Source organism: Aotus nancymaae, unplaced genomic scaffold (assembly GCF_030222135.1).
Source record: "Aotus nancymaae isolate 86718 unplaced genomic scaffold, 86718_ANA_hifiasm-v0.15.2.pri h1tg000019l, whole genome shotgun sequence".
NCBI classification, from domain to species: Eukaryota; Metazoa; Chordata; class Mammalia; order Primates; family Aotidae; genus Aotus; species Aotus nancymaae.
Genome location: NW_026988431.1, coordinates 36324962 through 36348033, shown reverse-complemented (window position 1 = coordinate 36348033; position 23072 = coordinate 36324962). Strand labels below are relative to the sequence as shown.

Here is a 23072-nt window from a genome sequence, read left to right as displayed (position 1 = left end):
TAGTCTCCCATCCTCTAGCTAGTACTCTCTCTAAAGCATATTCTGCAAAACTGCCCAAGATACTTTTCAAAAACCCAGCTCTCACGATGCTACCATCCTGCTTCAAAACCAACACGGCTCCCCCTTTGCACACAGGAGAAAATCTAACTCCTAAACTCAGCATTCATGGCCTTCCGTCATGTGGGTCTATTGGCCTTTTTAGTCACATTTCCAGCCACTTTCCCAGTGACCGCTCTGTGGCAAACGTCACACCTCCAGATGTGACGCCATGCACCTTCCTCTTCTGAGCCTTTTCTCATGCAGTCCCTCTGCCTGGAACCTTCTCTCTTACACAGCTGACAAACCTCTTCTCATTCCTTCCAACAAGAGCTTTGTTTTCTAAATGGGCCAGTACCCAAAGGTCAAGTGTAAATTTTCATGGAACCAGCATCCCCCAAAGAGGCTCTCTATATCCTTCACTCGCTGGCCTCTTCTGGGACCACAGAACAGGTGAGCATCCTACATTCTGGGGGCATCAGATTGTTCTGCTTAACGACTACTCAAATGTTCATCTGTGGATGCCAGGCCCTGGTAGGACCTTCTCCTTGTGGTTGAATTATTTTGTTTAACTTGTTAAAAATAGCTTCTTTCCATCGATAAGGAACGTGTGTAATTTCCTGTATAAGTCCTAGTTTTAGAAACCAGAACATAAACCCTGTTTGCGTGATTATAGGTCTTAAAAAGGCAAAATGTAACTAGAGCTTGATGATTCACACCTTGGGCCTTGGGACCTTTCTATAAAGGTTTCCATTGTTTAGCTGTCACCCCAGGATGAAGCCCCAGATAAAATAATTTCAGGATTATAACCGGCAATTTCCTGTTTTGGAACTAATAAAGCTGTGTTGAAGATTACATCTTGACTTTTGAACTTGGTCTTTGCATTCCTTAATGCCACTGATACTTCTGAGGACTGTGGCTATGATATAAGCAACAATACCCTATTTGGGGAAGTGCATTTGCCACTTGGATGGCATGATACTGTAGCAAAGTTCTGATCAGTCGCAAGTTTGTGGACATGCCACTGTATGGTTGGACTTTTGCCCCGTGTACATGCCTAAGTCACTCACCAGCTCTCCCTGTCCTAAATCCTCCAAAATTGAAACAGCCCTGGAGGCTGTCTGTGGGGCTTGGGCTGGGAGTAGAACAGGCACAGGTGACAGGATACCCCCAAGTCCTCACTGGGTCTTTCAAAAACTTTTGGGACCTGAGGCAACAAGGCAGCACTGGCTGAATGGGGCTCAGAGAAACCATCTAAACTGAGGTTGGCTATTCCTGGCGACATTACAGTGACTTCCAGTCGTCAGCTATCTTCTGTCTATTCATGGACCTCACAGGTTTGTGACTAGGCATAGACCGAGCCAGACATCACCCACTTGAACACCAATCAACTTCCAGGCCCACGATTCCTAGTTCCTGTATCCCCGCAGTACAGAGAGCCATGGGGCTCAGAGGTAGCCCCACTGAGTAGAGAAGAAGACAGAGAAACCAGAACAGAAATGGGACTGGGTTTTCTCTGTTCTGTGGTTTTCAGAGCAGAGAAGAGCCATCTAGGAGCCTCAATCTGCTCTCTGATTTTCTTCATTGTGCAAAATAAATCAAGAGCAGACAATCTGATTTTTTCAAGCCCAAAACAGTGGTTCTCAAAGTGTGACCCTTGGACCAGCAGCATCAGCACCCCAGGAACTGGATAGAAATGCACACTCTCCAGCCTTACTCAGACCTAGTCACTCAGGAATCTGGGGGGTGGCGCCCAGCAATCTGTGTTTTAACAAGCCGGCTGGGTATCTCTGAGGCTGCTCAAATTTGAGAACCCCTGTTCTAATAACTCTTCATCGTCAGGGATGCACTGAGTCCAGACTGATTTGGACAAAAATCTTTAACTCCTGCAAGCATAGAAAGAAGATATTTTGCTTCCTTCATCAACTTATGAATGGTTGCTCAATGTAAAACTGTCAAGTTCTTGTAATGATTGCTCCAAATGTTCTTATCACTCCAAATGAGAGGAATAATAATGGGCATCAGATTTCCAAATGGGGATTTTGCCTCAATGGCATCATGGGGACAACTTTCCAAGCTGCAGGCCAAAAGCCTCTTGTTCACAAAGAGGCTGGCATGGAAATCGTTTGACTGTTTCCAATTAGAGCCAAATGGAAACCATCTGGCCTTGTCACCCAGGAGGCTGATGTAGATCAGCTCGATCTGAACCTTTACTTTGAAACACATAGAACTCTTCTTCCAAAGACCAAACTCACCCTTCAAACACTCTATGATGGCAAAAACAACTGTCCAATGTGGGAAGCTATTTTTTAATTTGCTTTGTAAACTCTGGAAAGCATGACACTAGTCTGCCCTGAAAGGAAGCTATAAAATAAGTATAATATTAGAACAAAAGGATTTGAGGCAAAGAGTTCCTTGGGAAACAAAAGACTTCAATGGCTCCCAGTGTCTACTGGGTCAAGTACAAACTCTCCACCTGACATGCAAATTCTTCCTTACTATGACCCTCCCCTCTTGCTAAGGGCCGCCCTACCCACGTCCTCTGGTTCTACCTAAACCTGCAGGCTCCTGGCTTGCATTAAGGCCCTTCTTCCTCATTTAAGTCCTTCCCCACCTAAGTCTTTCCTTTTTTTATTTCCATAGGTTATTTGGGATAGGTGGTATTTGGTTACATGAATAAGTTCTTTAGTGGTGATTTGTGAAATTTTGCTGTACCCATCACCTGATCTGTATACATTGAACCCTATTTGTAGTCTTTTTTTTTTTTTTTGAGATGGAGTTTCACTCTTGTTGCCCAGGCTGGAGTGCAATGGCGGGATCTCGGCTCACCGCAGCCTCCACCTCCTGTGTTCAAGCGATTTTCCTGCCTCAGCCTTCCGAGTAGCTGGGATTACAGGCATGTGCCACAATGCCCAGCTAATTTTTTGTATTTTTAGTAGAGATGGGATTTCTCCATGTTGGTCAGGCTGCTCTCAAACTCCCGACCTCAGGTGATCCACCCGCCTTGGCCTCCCAAAGTGTTGGGATTACAGGCTTGAACCACCACACCTGGCCCATTGTGCCATTTGTATGCCTTTGCATCCTTATAGCTTAGCTGCCACTTATGAGTGAGAACATACGACGTTTGGTTTTCCATTCCTGAGTTACTTCGCTTAGAATAATAGTCTCCAGTCTCATCCAGGTTGCTGTGAATGCCGTTAATTCATCCTTTTTTATAGCTGAGTAGTATCTCATCGTATATACGCACCACGGTTTCTTTATCTGCCCATTGATTGATGAGCATTTGGGTTGGTTCTATGTTTTTGCAATTGCGAATTTTGCTGCCATAAACATGCACGTGCAAGCATCTTTTTCGTATAATGACTTACTTTCCTCTGAGTAGATATCCAGTAGTGGGATTGCTGGATCAAATGGTAGTTCTACTTTTAGTTATTTAAGGAACCTCCACGCTGTTTTCCATAGTGATTGTACTAGTTTCCATTTCCACCAGCAGTGTAGAAGTGTTCCCTGTTCACTGCATCCGTGCCAACATCTACTGTATTTTGATTTTTTGATTATGGCCATTCTTGCAGGAGTAAGTTGGTACCGCATTGTGGTTTTGCTTTGCATTTCCCTGATCATTACTGATGTTGAGCATTTTTTCATATGTTTGTTGGCCATTTGTATATCTTCTTTTGAGAATTGTCCATTCATGTCCTTAGCCTACTTTTTGATGGGATTATTTGTTTTGTTCTTGTTGATTTCTTTGAATTCGCTGTAGATTCTGGATATTAGTCCTTTGTCAGATGTCTAGACTGTGAAAATTTTCTCCCACTCTGTGGGTTGTCTGCTTACTCTGCTGACTATTCCTTTTGCCATGCAAAAGCTCTTTAGTTTAATTAAGTCCCAGCTATTTCTCTTTATTTTTGGGTTCTTGGTCATGAAGTCCTTCCCTAAGCCAATGTCTAGAAGGGTTTTCCCAATGTTATCTTCTAGAATTGTTACAGTTTCAGGTCTTCGATTTGAGTCCTTAATCCATCTTGAGTTGATTTTTGTATAAGGTGAGAGATAAGGATCCAGTTTCATTCTTCTACATGTGACTAGCCAATGATCCCAGCATCATTTGTTGAAAAGGGTGTCCTTTCCTCACTTTTACATTTTTGTTTGCTTTGTTGAAGATCAGTTGGCTCTAAGTATTTGGGTTTATTTCTGGATTCTCTATTCTGTTCCATTGGTCTATGTGTCTATTTTTCTACCAGTATAATGCTGTTTTGGTAACTACGGCCTTATAGTATAGTTTGAAATCAGTCTGGGCACTGTGGCTTACACCTGTAATCCCAGCACTTTGGGAGGTCGAGGCGAGCGGATCACCTGAGATCAGGAATTTGAGACTAGCCTGGCCAACATGGAGAAACGCTGTCTCCACTAAAATACAAACATTAGCCAGGCATGGTGGTGGAGACCTGTAGTTCCAGCTACCTGGGAAGCCAAGGCAGGAGAATTGCTTGAACCCAGGAGGTGGAGGTTGCAGTGAGCTGAGATCACGCTACTGTACTCCAGCCTGGGTGACAGAGCCAGACTCCATCTTAAAAAAAAAAAAAAGAAAAGAAAACAGAAAAGAAATCAGGTAATGTGATGCCTCCAGATTTGTTCTTTTTGCTTAGTCTTGCTTTGGCTATGCAGACTCTTTTTTGGTTCCATATGAATTTTATAATTGTTTTTTCTAATTCTATGAAGAATGATGGTGGTATTTTGATGGGAATTGCATTGAATTTGTAGATTGCTTTTGGCAGTAGTCATTTTCACAATGTTGATTCTACCCATCCATGAATATGGGCTGTGTTTCCATTTGTTCGTGTCATCTGTGCTTTCTTTAACAGTGTTTTGTAGCTTTCCTTGTAGATGTCTTTTGCCTCCTTGGTTAGGTATATTCCTAAATATTTTATTTTTTGAAGCCATTGTAAAGGGGGCTGAGTTCTTGATTTGATTCTCAGCTTGGTCACTGTTGTATAGAAGAACTACTGATTTGTGTACATTAATCTTGTATCTGGAAACTTTGCTGAATTCTTTCATCAGTTGTAGGCGATTTCTGGAGGAGTCTTTAGGGTTTCTAGGTAAACAATCATATCATCAGCAACATGGACAGTTTGTTTGACTTCCTCTTTACCAATTTGGATGACCTTTATTTCTTTCTCTTGTCTGATTGCTCTGGCTAGGACTTCCAGTACTATATTGAAGAGGAATGGTGAGAACTGTGCCAGTTCTCAGAGAGAATGCTTTCAACTTTTCCCCATTCAGTATTATGTTGGCTGTGGGTTTGTCATAGATGGCTTTTATTATATTAAGACATGTCCCTTGTATGTGGACTTTGCTGGTAGTTTTTTTTTTTTTTTTTTTTTTTTTTTTTTGAGACCGAATTTTGCTCTTGTTACCCAGGCTGGAGCGCAATGGCGTGATCTCGGCTCACCGCAACCTCCGCCTCCTGAGTTCAAGCAATTCTCCTACCTCAGCCTCCCGAGTAACTGGGACTACAGGTGTGTGCCACCATGCCCAGCTAATTTTTTGTATTTTTAGTAGAGACAGGGTTTCACCATGTTGGCCAGGCTGGTCTCGAACTCCTGACCTCAAGTGATCAGCCTGCCTTGGCCTCCCAAAGTGTTGAGATTACAGGTGTGAGCCACTGCACTTGGTTGAGATAGTGGGTTTCTGTTGTGTTTGGCACCCAGTGTGTGGTACTTTATTTTGGGAACCCAAACAGAAGTAAGTCCTTCTTGCCTTCAAGGAGTGGTTCCAAGGTGTTTGTGCCCCACTTGAGAACCATTCTCTGTTGAGGCAGCTGCAGTGACCAGAAGGTACGTCCTTGGGGCAGGAACTAGGGATATTCATCACTATATCCTTCTTCACACACCAGCCTAGAATGGGCTCCGAGGAAATTTTATTCCAACAATGTGTACTGAAAGAATGATCACAGGTGACCTGCAGTTCTCCAAGGCCCCTAACCTCTTTCCTGGAAAACTGTAAGACACCTGACTCCCCGAGGGGTTGGTGGGAGAGTTCACATGGCTCACGAAGATCAAAAGAAGCAAGCCTGGAAGCTTTGTACCAAGTTTTAGTAGCTGAACGGGATTATAACTTGGGTCTCAACAACGATGTTATTTATAAAGCTGAAGGGGCCGGGCGCGGTGGCTCATGCCTGTAATCCCAGCACTTTGGGAGGCCGAGGCGGGTGGATCACGAGGTCAACAGATCGAGACCATTCTGGTCAACACGGTGAAATCCCGTCTCTACTAAAAATACAAAAAAAAAAAATTAGCTGGGCATGGTTGTGTGTGCCTGTAATCCCACCTACTCAGGAGGCTGAGGCAGGAGAATTGCTTGAACCCAGGAGGCGGAGACTGTGGTGAGCCGAGATCGCACCATTGCACTCCAGCCTGGGTAACAAGAGCGAAACTCCGTCTCCAAAAAAAAAAAAAAAAAAAAAAAAAGCTGAATGATGAGTAGTTGTATTGCTCTTTTTTTTTTTTTAAAAAAAACTTTTCTCTCAAACTATCCACCTTCTAAGGGGGTTTAACATCGGCAAGGGCTACATAGGGATGAAGGAGGTGGTAACACCTGCCAGGGCTACACTGGGGGTGTGGCACACAGGAAGAGTCACATTTACAAAGGTCCCCATAGTCAGCTTCTGGTACTGTTGCCTAATGATGTTATGCAGGCATTCGCTGGGATTTGTTTGTGTGTTAGGAGAGTTGTCTCATTAAATGTAAAGTCTCCAAATAGTATGCAGTCTATTTTAACCTTCTTTGCCATTGATTAATTTTTGTTTTTAAAATTAGGAAGGCTCAAGAAATAAGAGTGGTCAGGGCCTGTCCTCAGCCTTCAGAGGGTCTGAAACTCCCAAACAGATCTTGACCCAGTGGTTTTCTGCAATGCTGAGTTAGCTGCACTGTGAGATGCAGTTGGACGCTCCTTTGTTCTTTTACCACTTTATGGTAAAAGATGCTGAGATGCCAAGTTAGGATTGGCGACCCAGCGTTCCTCTCCCCTCTAAGGTCATCTAGCCCAGCACAGGGCCACCTGTCCTGAGATGCTGATTATTCTTATCTTCACAGGAATCCCAACTCACTCCCGTGGAAGAATTTTTGGCTGAAAATATTCCCAAACGGTAACTATGTTATGGACTGGATGTTTGTGTCACCCTAAAATTAATATGCTGAAACCCTAAACCCCAATGTGATGGAATCAGGAAGTGTAGGCCTTTGGGAGATAATTAGTCATAAGTGTGGAACTCCCATGAATGCGATTTGTATTCTGAAAGGAAAATATCTTGGCCCCCAAAATCACTAAGGAAAACTCAAACTGGAAACTGATTAGCGCAAACATGCCTCTCATTCTATCCAAAGTCACTTCTGTGCTCACTGAAATAGATGCTTATCTGATTTGCCTCCTTTGGAAAGGTTAAGCAGAAACCCAAAAGAATGTAACAGTTTGTGTATTCCCTATCTGTGACCTGGAAGGTCCCTCCCTGCTTTGAGTCTTCCAGTCTTTGCTTTAAGCTGTCCCGCCTTTCCAGACTGAATATATTAATTGATGTCTCACGTCTACCTAAATGTATAAAACCAAGCTGTGCCCGACCTCCGTGGGCACATGTCGCCACGACGTCCTGAGGCTGTGCCTCGGGTGCGTCCTCAACCTTGGCAAAATAAACTTTCTAAATTAACTGAAATCTGTCTCAGATTTCCTGGGTTCACAGTAGTTTTAGAAAAGAGACCGCAGGAAGCTATCTAGTCTTCTTCCCACTGAAAAAGAAGGGCCCTCTATGAAGCAGCCCTCCCCAGACACCGAATCTTCCAGTGCCTTGATCTTGGACTTCTCAGCCTCCAGAACGGTGGGGAATAAATGTTTGCTATTTAAGACACTCACTTTGCTGTATTCTATTCTAGCAGCCCAAGCTGACTAAGACACTGTCAAAAACAAATGATAACCTCGCCTGGTTCTTTTTTTTCCTTTTAGTAGACTTTCCAAAGATCTAGCTCTGCCCAGTGGAAAGGCTATATTAATATCAGATAACAGAGACAGTCTGATCAATTTTATTACTTTATAGTTTCACTTGACATTCTAGATCATAAGAATTTGTAATTTGCTAATTCAATGGGATTTCACGGAGGAGTTATAAGGATAATTTCCAGGACAGAAAAAGACCACAGAAAAAAAGATTAATATTGAAGAAGAGAAAGCCAAAGGGTGACAAGCTTCATTACAAGGGCCAGTTGCCCTCCCCCAAACTCATGGTAGAGAAAAACATGAAATGGACTAAAATAGAACAACACAAATTTATATTAGCCTCCACAAGCAGTTTCCCAAAGACTGTGTTCACGACCACGTGGTGAAAATTTTACATCGTCTCTTTAGAATTTCAAAATGGTAAAGCTGGGGTGGAATTTAGGATCCTGTGAGTGAAAAGTTCTCATTTTGCAGAAGAGGATTCTGAGAGCCAGGCGTGAGTGGAAGTGTCAGGAATAGAATCTGGGTCCCTACCACGTAGCTGCCATCTTTAATACTTAGCTTCTTATTTAGTCTAACCCAGTTCAGAGGTTATAGAGTTGTTGATTTCTTAAAAGTCCTTCTGGATTACACAGTTACTGATTCTAAGTAACAGTCAGGATGGAAGTCTGTGAGCTGAACTGATCAGATCCCACAGGCTGTTCATTGCAGAGATTACTCCCAAGCCAGCCGAGGCCCCATTACTATTTCTTTTTTTGGGAATGTTGAACATGTCAAGGATGAATTCCTCTAATGGCTGTGGCAAAGCCATTTCGTGTTTGGTTTACATGAAAGTCACAAGACACTGAGTGTCCTTTTTTCTCCACTTGCATTTTTCTCTGTTTGGTGCAACTACTTAGTAGTGGAACACACAGCTCCTGAAAGGAGGAAGTGACTTAGAAGATGAGGGAAGTGGAAGGAATAGTTGAAACGACAACAAAAATACCTTTGTTATTCTTTTTCTTCCCTGAAGGAGTTTTCACTGTTACAGCTTCAGACGATTTTGTAATCTGGTTCATAGTTGAACTTCCTCTCTGTTTGGCTGGTTGGGAAAAAAAAAAGATTTTTTAAAAAAGCAGCCTGTTCAAAGTCAAATGAATGGGTTTCTGACACATCTTGATACTGGTTGTGGACTTTATTTTATGTTCACTTTACCCAGAGATATTTCTCACTAAAGAGAATGATCTGACCTCTTGTCAAGATCGCATTCACTTCAGTTCAGTCCCGTGGTTTTGTTTTTTTTGAGATGAAGTCTCGCTCATCGCCCAGGCCGGAGTGCAATGGCGCCATCTCTGCTCACTGCAACCTCTGCCTTCCGGTTTCAAGTGATCTCACCTCAGCCTCCCGAGTAGCTGGGATTACAGGTGTGCACTACTCCACCTGGGTAAGTTTTTGTATTTTTAGTAGAGACGGGCTTTCGCCATGTTGGCCAGGCTGGTCTTAAACTCCTGACCTCAAGCGATCTGCCTGCCTTGGCCTCCCAAAGTGCCAGGATTACAGGTGTGAGCCACCACAGCCAGCTCGGTCCTGTGGCTTTTGTGTCTCTTTCCTTAAAGTCTCAGGGTGAACATGCAACCCGTTAGAGCCCAGGAACCATCCTGCCAGCCTTGCATTACTTCTTCTTTACATTCCAAAGCTGCCATCTTTAAAAGTGACTCCAAAGCCCTGGAATTAGTAAGAATGTAGCAGGGAGGAACACTTTGTTGGCATGTTTAAAGCAACATATTATAATATATCACTCTGGAGTCATTCTAGACTCTTCCTTTCCCTTGTACCTACATCCAATCCATTAGGAAGCGGGATAATGCAGAGTCTGACTGCTTCTCACTGCCTTCCCTGCTAATGCCTTCATCTCACCTGGGTAGACAGCTCTCTCCTAGAGGACAATGGTCACCCAACAGGCCTCCCTGCCCACCCTCACCCTTTCCTGCCCACCCTCACCCTTTCCTGCCCACCCTCACCCTTTCCTGCCCACAAGAAGAAAAGGGAATAATGTAAAAATGGACATTGTGCTTAGATTTCAATTCTACTTATTCTGCTAAATCTTGTATTAAAAAGTATTTTAGGCTGAGCACGGTGGCTTAAGCCTGTAATCCCAGCACTTTGGGAGGCTGAGATGGGTGGATCACTTGAGGTCACGAGTTCAAGACCAGCCAGCCCAATAGGGCAAAAGTCTGTCTCCACTAAAAAACATAACAATTAGCCAGGCGTGATGGCGCATGCCTATAATCCCAGCTACTTGGGAGGCTGAGGCAGGAGAATCACTTGAACCTGGGAGGTGGAGGTTGCAGTAAGCTGAGATTGCCCCACTGCACTCCAGCTTGGGTGACAAAATGAGACTCTGTCTCAAACAAACAAATAAAGAAAAAAAAAACAAATAAAATTGTATTTATACACTATAACAAGTAATTAAGATGAAGAAAACAAACTTGTCACTGGGTCCTAAGGCATTTGGGCCCCTTGGTTGTCATCAACTGAAAGCCACTGTGCCTGACTCTGACCAGAAGGAAGAGTTACCAAGAGGCCTGGGAGTAGCTCACAGAATAGGAGATCAAACATTTAGCCTCACAGAGCAGTGGTCTCAAACATTTTTGCTCGTATAACATCCAAGAGGAGTATTAAAAAGTTTATGTACCATCTTGCACATTTTTAGGTTGGTATCTTGAGTTTTTCATTATCACTTTTGAATTTTCAAAAGAGATTTTTAGAATATGGCAAATAGTAACATTTAAACATAAAATCTGTTATATCATTCCCTTTAGTGGATCAAATGGAATCTAAACCAAACCATCTGATACTCGCCCTCACTCACCAGAACACTGCAACAACAGAAAACATGAGCAAACTCTTCTTGAGCAATTGACATTATTATTCCCTTTCCTTGTGTTTTACCTTTATTTTCATTCTATTTATTCTGTAAAATCTGGTATTAAAACCTATTTTATAGCTAATCCTGTAATACTTCTCTGTAATAAAAATGCTACATGTACAAATACTCAAATTTAAAAATGTCTTGGGATCAGGCTGGGTGCAGTGGCTCATACCTGTAATCCCAGCATTTTGGGAAGCTGAGGGGGATTGCTGCCAGTCCAGGAGTTCGAGACCAGCCCAGCCAGCAAACCCTATCTCTACTAAAAATACAAAAATTAGCCAGGCATGGTAGTGACCTGTGCCTTGGCTACTTGGAAGGCTGAGGTAGGAGAATTGCTCAAACCTGGGAGGCGGAGGTTGTGGTGAGCAAAGATCACACCACTGCACGCCAGCCTGGGTGACAGAGTGAGACCCTGTCTCAAAAAACCAAAAAAAAATTAGAATTATAAGACTCTAAAGTACTAAAAGTTTCTTCTCCAGTTATTCATCAATTTTTAGAAGTATGTAATTGATCCTAATTACATACAAAAATAAATTCTGAATACATTGCTCTGTGAGATGGATGGTGCTGTTTTATTTACATTTTATTTTATTTTGAAATAGAGTCTCACTCTGTCACCCAGGCTGAGTGCAGTGGCGCAATCTTGGCTCACTGCAACCTCCGCCTCCCGGGGTTCAAGCAATTTCTCACACCTCAGCCTCCCAAGTAGCTGAGATTACCGGTGCGCCACAACGCCCAGCTAGATTTTGTATTTTTAGTAGAGAGGGGGTTTCACCATGTTGGCCACGATGGTCTTGATCTCCTGACCTCGTGTTCTGCCCACCTTAGCCTCCCAAAGTGCTGGGATTACAAGTGTGAGCCACCATACCTGGCCTATTTGTTTTTTTTTTGTTTTTGTTTTTTTTTTTTTTTTTTTTGAGGCGGAGTTTCGCTCGTTACCCAGGCTGGAGTGCAATGGCGCGATCTCGGCTCACCGCAACCTCCGCCTCCTGGGTTCAGGCAATTCTCCTGCCTCAGCCTCCTGAGTAGCTGGGATTACAGGCACGCGCCACCATGCCCAGCTAATTTTTTGTATTAGTAGAGACGGGGTTTCACCATGTTGACCAGGACGGTCTCGATCTCTTGACCTCGTGATCCACCCGTCTCGGCCTCCCAAAGTGCTGGGATTACAGGCTTGAGCCACCGCGCCCGGCCCCTATTTGTTTTTATAATTAATTCATGTATCCATTGAATATTACTGCTAGCATGAGGCAGAGTTTAGCATCAATTCTATTTCCATTTTTCATTGTTATAGTTGAAGTGCTGAGAAATCTTGTTCACAAGTGATGGGAATGGAATAGGGTTGCCAGATTTAGCCTCTCTCCTCCCATCTACTCCCAACCCCACTGCCCAATATGTGGCTGTCAGCTGAAGTTAAATGTCAGCTATGAAAAATCATTTACAAGGGAGTAAGCCGCTGTTGTTCTGGTCTGTCCTGCATTTGTCCTCCCATCTGTCTACTCTTTGGGGGACTGCCAATTCCCCGCTGCAAATCCAGTGGTGCTGGCAAAACCACTCACAAATCCGGTGGTGCTGGCAGGGCTGCTGGGCACAGTGCTCTACCCTCCAGGGATGCATCCTGGCCAATCACAGCTCACCCTGACCTGAGATTGGGCCAAGAGGTAGGTATGTGACCCAAAGAGGGCCAATCAGAATCTTCCTCTGGGATCTGACACATAGTCATTGGAGGAAAGAAGCCTTTACTTTCTGGTTGATGATAGTCATGATGATACAGCCCTGGGACTGTCGGCAGGCACATCGGCTGTCTTTTCCTGCTTGGAGAAAGCCTGGCTGCAGCTGGAGGAAGGAAGGCCAACCCTTGGAAGGGAAGTAGAGTCAAGAGCAGCAAATTCTGAGTATCCTAATGAGGTGGTTTGAGCCCCTGAATTCGGTCATCTCTGAAGACAGCTGTACCCATGGATGTCCCAGTTATGTGAGCCAATAAACCCATACTCATCTTTAATTCTGTTTGGGTTGCTTTCACTTTTAACCTAAAGAATCTGATTAACACACTAGTAGCTTTTTCTTGCGGCTGTTGCAAATGACCACACACTTAGTGCCTTAAAACAATACAAGTTTCAGATCTTATAGTGCTGGAGGTCTGAACTCTGAAATAGGTCTTAAAGGTGAAAGTCAAGGTGTCAACAGAGCTGTATTCCTTTAAAGGCCTCGAGGAAAATTACTTTGCTTGCCTTTTCCACCTTGTAGAGGCTGCCTACATTCCCTGGCTCCTGGCCCCTACCTCACGTCACTCCAACCTCTGCTTCCATGGTCACATCTCCTCAGACTGTCCTACCTCCCTCCTAGAAAGATCCTCGTGATTACGCTGGTCCCATGAGGATGATCCAAGGTGATCTTCCTATTTCATCCTTAACTTACGGGCAGAGTCGCTTTTGCCATGTGAGGTGACATATTCACAGGTTCTGAAGATTAGGGCAAAGAATCTTTGGGAGCCATTATTTTGTGTCCCACACATATTCAAGAAGAAGAATCAGACTTGACCACTGAGAAGGTCACTTTTAATCAGAGAGCAAAGCGTCCTCCTTTTAGGTGGCCCCAACAGGATTGTAGTGTCAAGTTCCCCAGCACTTACCTTGGAGCTGCGGAGGGGGATTTCCAGCGTCTGGTGAGGCTGGGGCCGGCTGGTCTTTCCCCTGCATCTCCGCGTAGTCTGCTATGGGCCTGAGAAGAGCCAATGCTCTGGAACATTCCAAGTAGTTGCCATCAAGGTACAGCTCGCTGGGGAAGGGAAGAGAGCACATTGTTCAGTTAGCTCTACCTCCTCAGACTTGGCTTTAAGGTTTTCATCTGATGAAATAATATACCTAGTCATAAAATAATAAAGAAATAATCAGAATAATTAATTAATAATAGGCCACGTCAGCTCAGATGACAGGCATGAGCCACTGCGCCTGGTCTGATTGTGTTATTTTTAGTAGAGAGGTGTACCTATGCCAATCTTCTAATAACTAAATGCAAATTATAATAGTTAAATTATCTGTCATTCATAGTCCTAATTTTTTTTTTAAGACTCAGTCTCACTCTTGTCCACCAGGCCGGAGTGCAATGGTATGATCTTGGCTCACTGCAACCTCCGCCTCCTGGGTTCAAGTGATTCTCCTGCCTCAGCCTCCTGAGTAGCTGGGATTATAGGTGCCTGCCACCATGACCAGCTAATTTTTGTAATTTTAGTAGAGATGGGTTTCACCATGTTGGCCAGGATGGTCTCAAACTCCTAAACTCAGGTGATTCACCCACCTCAGACTCCCAAAGTGCTGGGATTACAGGTGTGAGCCACCTCACCCGGCCATAGCCCTAAATATGATTAGGAGTTGGAGGTCCACTGAGAACTGGACTGTGCAGATTCAGCAGCTAGGAGCTCCTCATATGGAAGCATCTGGATTGGAGTCAACACATGAGCCCTGGGGCCAGCCCACAGTTTCCTGTGCAGAGGGCCCACAGCAAGGTCACTTCCTGTGGTAACAATGGATACCAATGACAGTTAAATCCCCACCTAATGAAAGGAGAGAGTATTTTAAAATGTAAATCATGAGAATGTCGTGAACAGGCCACCTTTTAGCAATTAGAGCCACCACAACCTGAGGATCCCTTCAGTTCAGAATTTAAGCCTAGAAGAGGCTTTGGTGCAGTTTGGAGAATTCCAGGTTTTTTGAGGTAATGACATGGTCAGATATAGGATTTCAAATTATAGTTCGGCAGAGATTAAAAAGGCACTTGCAATCTTAACTACAGAGCTGGTGCCCAAGGCCTCTTTAATGAGAGGTGCCTGGTTTGAGTGCTGGATTGGATTCCGCAAGCATGTTTCGGACAGAGGAGCCAATGTGGCACGTCAGTGCCTATGTTAACATCAGTCTGTGCTAAACAGGCTCTTGATTGGGTTCTAAAGCTCCTAATCAGAGGTTTGCACCGTCACTCCTTTGGCACCAGTACTGCCATGGCAAGGACCATGCTACCCAAGATAGAATTCCTCAGCAGTCTCCAGATTAGCAAGAGGGCTACCTTTAAGGAACTGCTAAGGATTTTTGTTTTGTTTTGTTTTTAGACAGAGTCTCACCCTGTTGCCCAGGCTGGAGAGCAATGGCACAATCTCGGCTCACTGCAACCTCCGCCTCCTGGGTTCAAGCAATTCTCCTGTTTCACCATGTTGGCCAGGCTGGTATTGAACTCCTGACCTCATGATCCACCTGCCTCGGCCTCCCAAAATGTTGGGATTAGGCATGAGCCACCTTGCCCAGCCAAGAATCACTTTTAACTTGCATGGACAACATCTTATTTCCAGCTTGAGCAGACTGGGTACCCTGACTGATGCTCTGAATAAAAGCAACTAAAATTGCAGGCTACATATTTAAAATAAATTTAAGACTGTGGCAAAATGCACATAACATTTCCCACCTTAGCCATTTTGAAGTATCCAGTTCAGTGGCATCAAGCATTTGCATTGTTGTGCAACCCTAACCACATCCATCTCCAGAACTCTTTTCATCTTGCAAAATTGAAACTCTACTTATTAAACAATAACTTCCTATTCTCCTCTTTTCGCAGACCCTGGTAACCACCATTCTATTTTCTCTCTATATAAATCTGACTACCCTAGCTCCATGGTGTAAGTGGAATTATACAGTATTTGTCATTTTGTGACTGGCTTATTCACTTAGCACCATGTCCTCAAGATTCATCTTATGCTGCAGCAGCGTGTATCGGAATTTCCTTCCTTTTTAAGGCTGAATAATATTCCATTGTCTGTATACACCACATTCTGCTTATTCATTCAGCTGTTAATGGACACTTGGGTTGCTTCCACCTTTTGGCTATCATGAATAACGCTGCTGTCAGCATGGGTATAGAAATCTCTCTCTGAGATCCTGCTTTTAATTATTTGGGGCACATATTCACAAGTGATGTTGCTGAATTATATGGTGATTCTATTTTTATGTTTTTGAGGAACCGTCATACTGTTTTCCATACTGGCTGCACCATTTCACGTTGTCACCAACAGTGCGCAAGGTTACAACTTTTCCACATCCCTGTCAACATTTGTTACTTTCTGTTTTTTTGATAGCGAGATTGCCATGTCATTGTGGTTTTGATTTGCATTTCCTTAGTGATTAGTGATGTTGAACATTTTTTCATGCATGTATTGGCCATTTGTACATCTTCTTTGATGAATGTCTAGTTAAATTCCTTGCCTGTTTTAAATCAGGTTGTGGCCAGGCATGGTGGCTTATGCCTATAATCCCGGCCCTTTGGGAGGCCAAGGTGGGTGGATTGCCAGAGGACAGGCGTTTGAGACCAGCCTGGCCAACATGATAAAACCCTGTCTCTACTATAAAAACAAAACAAAAGAAACTAGCTGGGCATGGTGGTGTGCACCTGTAGTCTCAGCTACTTGGGAGACTGATGCATGAGAATCACTTGAACCTGAGAGGCGGAGGTTGCAGTCAGGTGAGATTGATTGCACCACTGCACTCCAGCCGGGGTGACACAGTGAGACACCAAGAAAGAAAGAGAGAAAGGGAGGGAGGAAGGAAGGGAGGGAGGGAGGGAGTCAGGAAGGGAGGGAGGAAGGAAGGGAGGGAGGGAGGAAGGAAGGGAGGGAGGAAGGGAGGGAGGGAGGGAGTCAGGGAGGGAGGGAGTCAGGAAGGGAGGGAGGAAGGGAGGGAGGGAGGGAGTCAGGAAGGGAGGGAGGAAGGGAGGGAGGGAGGGAGGGAAGAAGGAAGGAAGGAGGGAAGGAAGGAGAGAAGGAAGGAAGGAAATCAGGTTGCTTGCTGTTTTGTTGTTGAGTTGCAGCAGTTGTTTTATTTTGTTGACAAGGTTTCACTCTGTCACCCAGGCCGGAGTGCAGTGGTGTGATCCCAGCTCACTGCAGCCTCCACCTCCCGGGCTCAGGCAATCCTCCCGCCTTAGCCTCCTGAGCAGCTGGGACTACAGGTGCATGCCAGCATGCCAGGCTAATTCTTTGTAGAGTTAGGGTTTCACCATGGTGCTAGGCTGGTCTCGAACTCTTAGACTCAAACAATCTGCCTGACTCAGCCTCCGGAAGTGCTAGGATTACAGACAAGAGCCACCATGCCCAGCCGAGTTGTAGCAGTTTTTAAAAATATATTCTAGATGTTAACCCCTTATCAGATACATAACTTGCAATTATTTTCCCCCAGTTCATAAGTTTGCCTCTTCACTTTGTTGATCACATCCTTTGGTGCATAGAAGTTTTACATTTTGATGTAGTCCAATTTATCTACTTTTTCTTTTTTTCTGCCTGTGCCTTTGGTGTCATTTCCAAGAAATAATTGCCAAATCCAAGGTCATAAAGCTTTTCTTCTATGTTTTCTTCTTAGAATTAAAAAAAAAAATCTCTTTTCAAAATGTGCCCATTGGCTGGCAGTTTAATGAGGAATACCCAAAGGTCAACGAATGAGAGAAAGTGGGAGCCCAGTGGGGTATGCAGAGCACTGATGCCAGCTTTTCCTTTGAGAGCATCATTCAAACAGTAGGTGGTTTTCATGGATCATGGAGCCCAGGGAATAGGAGATAAAGTCACAGCCACTGGAGACAAGGAGTCATGTAGAAAATGCTGCGTGAAGTTACGGCCCAAAATACAAAATGGGTCAATAGTTTTATTCTCTTAGAGTAAGGATGGCTAGAATAAAAACCCAATTCTCCCTTTTCCCAAAGGTCCCTGGGGAAAACTGCCTATCTCAGACTGATAAATACAAGGAAAAATGTGTCCCCTGAGAACTCACAGACTAGCTCGAATACAGTTTTGTACCCTGCATTAATTAACCATCTGGATGGTTCAAAGAAATCGCAAGTCAAGAATTTAATTGAATGTAACCCTGGGATGGTAGCACCCAGAGTGAATGGCAGACACAAATTCAAGTCCTGAAGAGGAAGGTCTTTCAAACTTCAGCTCAAGAAATTGCCACAACCATTTTCCTTGGAAATATGAGTTAACAGTAAAAAAGAAATCACAAAACACACAAATTGGTGTCACCATGAGTAAAAGCCAGTAGAAGCAAGAGATCACAATATCAGACCCCCAAATAATTCAGATTATTGAAACAATTAGACAGAATAGAAGATGACTTGAACACATTCAAAGAAAAAAAATAAGGGATTTTTTTTAAAAACAGCCTAGAAAATGACTGCTAGTTTCCTTACCTATTCTCTACTTCCTCTTTCTTCCCTAAACATAATTTTGTGATAATAAAACATTACAGTTGTACCTGTTTTTTTGAAATTTACATAAATTAAAGCATACAGTATTCATTCTTGTTTTTTTTTTGAGACAGAGTCTTGCTCTGCCAGCAGGCCGGAGTGCAGTGGCGTGATCTCAGCTCACTTCAGCCTCTGCCTCCCAGGTTCAAGTGATTCCCCTGCCTCAGCCTCCCAAGTAGCCAGGACTACAGGCATGCGCCACCATGCCTGGCTAATTTTTTGGATTTTTTAGTAGAGATGGGGTTTCATCACGTTGGCCAGGATACCCTGACCTCATGATCCACCTGCCTCGGCCTCCCAAAGTGCTGGGATTATAGGCGTGAGCCACCGCGCCCAGCCAGTATTCGTTCTTTCGTGCCTCCCTTCATTTGTACAACATTATGCTTGTGAGAGTCATCATATTTTATTTTTGTATAGCCACAGTTAGCTCATTTTCATTGCCACATAGCATTCCACTATATTAATATACTACAATTTCTTTATTTATTCTATTGTTGATGGAAATTTGGGTTGTTTCCAGTTACTGATTTCCATGAACATTTTTGCGTAAGTCTCCTGGTGCCCATGTACATACATTCATGTTGGGTATTTACCTAGAGTGGGGCTGCTGATCACAGACTCTGGAATCAGTAGATGCTGCAGTACAGTTTTCCAAGTGACTGTGCGAATATACACTCCCACCACAGTGTAGGAAAATTCCATTTGCTCCAATTCCTCACCAACCCTTGATGATGTACTTTTATTTTCACTATTTCAGTGGCTGTGTAGTAGTAACCCTTCACGTTTTTAATTTGAATTCCATTCATTCCTAATGAGGTTGAGCACCTAATGTTTTTATTGGCTATTTGATAGCTTTTTTGGTAAGTGCCTATTCAAGTTTCTTGACCATGTTTCTATTGGATAATTTCTTTTTCTTAATGATGTGTGGGAGTTGTATGTATATCCTGCCTAAGAATCCTTTTTGATTATATGCATAGCAAATATCTTTTCCAGTTTAGTGGCTTGCCTTTTCACTCTCTTAATGGTAATTCTTTTTTTTTTTTTTTTTTTTTTCCTGTAGAGCACGGGATTTTATTCTCTTTCTTCCAAGTAACATGAAACTCCCATATGTGACACATTTTAGTGATCATGACAGAAACTAATTCCAGAATTGTTAAATTTAGCCATGGGGGTGATTTGCAAATACTAAATTCAGAAGCATCACTTTAGGTCATATTCTATTACAGCAAAACCTACCATATAATCAAAACATCTCTAAAATCCTAGTTGAATGATCCACTTATTTAAATAGTAAGCAATACGACAATATTCTAAGTCCCAGGATGACACAACAGTCACCATAACCGGAAGCTACACACCAGCCGCCCCACGATCCTACCCCATCTTGAAACACTAGGCTCTGTCCAGCATGGCAAGAAGTGCATACCACAAGAGGGACTTGGAGCCTACTTGGAAGGAGGAAAGAGCAGGTTCATTCCCCTCACCCTCACTCCGGGGCATAATCTCACCGAAGGAGGCTTCAGTGAAACCACTTATGCTTTTTGACAGTTATTTGCACCACAACCTCACTTTTTCTGTGTGTGCCAAGTATCTATAGTTGAATCCACGGAAATTAAATACATGTACAATGGGACTGGTTCCCCTTCGTCCACCGGGGCAAGATTGGCCCACATGGGCAGCCAGTGTGCACATTCCCTCTCACGGTCTTCATCAGCTATGGAATGTCAGAGAGGAAATCACTTCAGACCCTTGGGAACTCAGTAAGAGTGCTTTCTTCCTTGACACTCTCACTGGTTCGGGAAACAACTTTGGAGTGGATTTCCTTAAAGATTCCCATATTTAGGTATATTTGCATCTCACGTCACCACTCACACTATGATGAACAGGACTCACTTAGACAGGTTGCCAGAGAGGATTTTCTAGGCATATTCTCGGAGGCACTTCTGGAAAATGGTGGTCAGGGCGATCATCGGCTCCCCAGTGCTGAGCTGGGAGCACTGCACCATGCACTTCTTGTAGTAGACAAAGAGGTCGGCACAGCTGGGGAGCACAGCACCCGCTTCATCAGTGTTGGGCTTAGGGGGCCCCTGGGCTTTGAAATCAGCCAGAAACCGATCTATCAGCTCTCCGAGGTTCTTGTCCTGGGATTCGATGTACACATAGAGATGAGGCTCAAAGCACTTGGAAACAATGCCATGAAATGGATTGTCTGGGGCTTTGGGCTTCTTTGGTTGATCTCAATCTCCTTTCTCCGTTGCAAGTTCCTCCATCTCTGGTGTTGGCTCATCTTCCAGGAAGGGATTGGTAGAAGTGGGTGGAGACTCAAGCTTTTTCAGGGTCCCTTCTGTCAGGGTGCAGCCGGAGAAGCGTTTTGCAAGAACCCCCTCAAAGTTAGTTGTTCTCTGAATAGCAAAAAGAAGCAACTTCACTTCAATGTCTTTTGCTCTGGTCCGCATAATCTTGGCAAGTTCTATCCTTGTCACATGGCAAGATTCTACTGCAATCCTCTCAGCCGTGTACCACTCACGTGGAAGCATGCGGCCGTATTTCTCCTCATAGTCCACGAGTTGGCGTTTTATCCAGGCGTAGTGTCTGTCGATTTTGTCCAGCCAGGCAACATCTTGGTTTTCCTGAAAAAGTACTAGATACTCTGACAGATGCTGTTTAATAAACTTTTTCATGATCTCCTGCTTGATTCTGGCTTCCAGAATATTAGCAACCAGACACGCATCTTGTAGAACATTGCTGGGTCCTCCCGGTCTCTTAGTGCCCTGGGAAGGAAATGCTTCTTCAAAGTCGGCCAGGATTTGCTGTCCTAACTCAGTCTGCGCAGGCTTCACTCTTTCAGAAAGCTGCCGGATCTGTGGAATCCCCATGTACTTGTGGAAGTGCTCCAGGACATTCATTACACCCTGAAGGAGATTAGCAACTTCTCCATATTGTCTTCACCTGGTCATGGCTTCCAGGGAATCGACGCCTCCTGCTAACATGTGCAGGTGGTTCAGTGTTGTGATCGAGGTGGTCAGGTGGCGTTTAGCATGATCTAACTGCTTAATATCATGGGTGATTTCTTTCACCATTTGCTCTGATTTTTCAGCTTTGTCTTTGATATCTTCGATTTTGCCAAAGAGTTGCTGGATAGCTTTCTGAGCCTCTTCAAGTGCTTGCCGTCCATCCTGCCCCATGTTCGTCTGACCTCTTACAACAGTTTGAATATTGTCATCCAATCTCCTTATTTTCAGCCTAATTTTGTTCACGACTTCATCTGTTTGCCAGAGATTTCTCTGTTGGGAACAGGGTATTGATATACTCAAGAGCATTGAAATCTGCTCGATCTAGAGGGTCCTGGCTTGGAAATACCTGCTCGATGGCCAGCTGCACCTCGGGCATGAGCTGCAGCATCGCTTCCAGCTCCTCCAGGAACTCCAGCTCCTCCTCCTCCATCATTCCGCCGCCTAGCCCCTGCGACCCCCGCAGGGCCCCACTCAGGCCCTCGGCCGCCACCCAGCCCCCGCTCCGCAACCTTAATGGTAATTCTTGATGAACAAAAGTTGTTAGTTTTAATGGAGTCTAACTTAATCAATCTTTTCTTTTATGGTTAGTGTTTTTTGTATACTTCTAAAAAAGCGTTTCTCCACTCCAAAGTCACGATGATATTTTCTTGTATTATCTTCTAGAAACTTTATTGCTTTGCCTTTCAACTCTGCAATCCACCAGCATTGATTTGGGGGTATGATGTGAAGTAGGGATCAAGCTTCTTTATACCCCATGCTTATCTCCAGTGGTCTTATCATCATTGATTGAAAAGGCCATCTTTTCCTCGATGCCATGCATTGTCATCTTTGTCAATAATTAAATGTCCATAAAGCTAAGACTCTGTTTCCAGGCTTCCTATTCTTTTCCATTGGTATACTTATCTATGCTTGCAGCAATATTACACTACCTTAATTTCTGTAGCTCTATAAGAAGTGTTAATATCTGTTAGAGAAAATTCTCCTGCTCTGTTCTTTGTGCTCAAGATTGTCCTGCTTATTTTTTGCCACTTATATCTCCATATAAAATTAACAGTCAGATCTTTTAAGTTATATAAGAAAGCCATTTTCATGGCTCTTTGATTCTTCCTGTACCTCCAACCTTCCATCTGGGATCATTTTTCTTTAAAGAATGTGCATTAGTATTTCTTTTAGGGAAGATCTGCTTGTGACAAATTCTTCCAGTTTCTGTTGGTCTGACAATGTCTTTGCTTCACTTCCATTTTTGAAAAATATTTTTGTTGGGTATAGAATTCTTAGTTGGCATTTTCCCTTCAGGATTTTGAAGATATTCTATTGGTAACTGACTTCCATTGTCAGATACCAGTTTTGAAAAGTCAGATACCAGTTTTATTGTAGTTCCTTTGAAGGTAATGTGTTATTTATTGACTAATTTTAATATTTTCTCTTTGTCTTTGGTCTTTAATAGTGCTATTATGATGTTTCTAAATTTTCATTGTGTTTAACCTTCTTGGGATTAACAACTCAATTTGAATCTGTGTTTTACGCCTTTCAACAGTTTAAGTTTTTAGCTATTATCTTTTCAAGTATTGCTTTTGTCTCATTCTCATTCTCTTCTCCTTCTGGGACTTCAATTACATATGTGTTGATTATCTCACTTATCTACTAAGTCTCTCTCTCTCTTTTTTTTTTTTGAGACAGGGCCTTGCTTTGTTGTCCAGGTTGGAGTACAATGATGTGGTCATGGCTCACTATAGCCTCCACCTCCCAGGCTCAAGTGATCCTCCTGTCTCAGCTTCCTGAGTAGCTGGGACTACAGGCATGTGCCACCACATCTGGCTCATTAAGTTTTTTTTTTTTTTAAGAGACGAGGTCCT

The 23072-nt window shown here is 43.6% G+C and overlaps 1 protein-coding gene and 1 pseudogene across 1 annotated transcript in view; both read right to left on the bottom strand.

Moving 5' to 3' along the window:
• Positions 1-23072, bottom strand: part of LOC110568017 (uncharacterized) — a 38757-nt gene that overhangs the window by 10153 nt on the left and 5532 nt on the right. The window contains exons 3-4 of the mRNA XM_064378497.1: positions 13560-13705; positions 9002-9097 (exon numbers count right to left, since the gene is read on the bottom strand). Coding sequence (XP_064234567.1) covers positions 9002-9097; positions 13560-13626 — 163 coding nt within the window. The 5' untranslated portion in view covers positions 13627-13705. The remainder of the gene's footprint in view (positions 1-9001; positions 9098-13559; positions 13706-23072) is intronic.
• LOC105704534 (vacuolar protein sorting-associated protein 53 homolog) lies at positions 20092-21649 on the bottom strand (annotated as a pseudogene).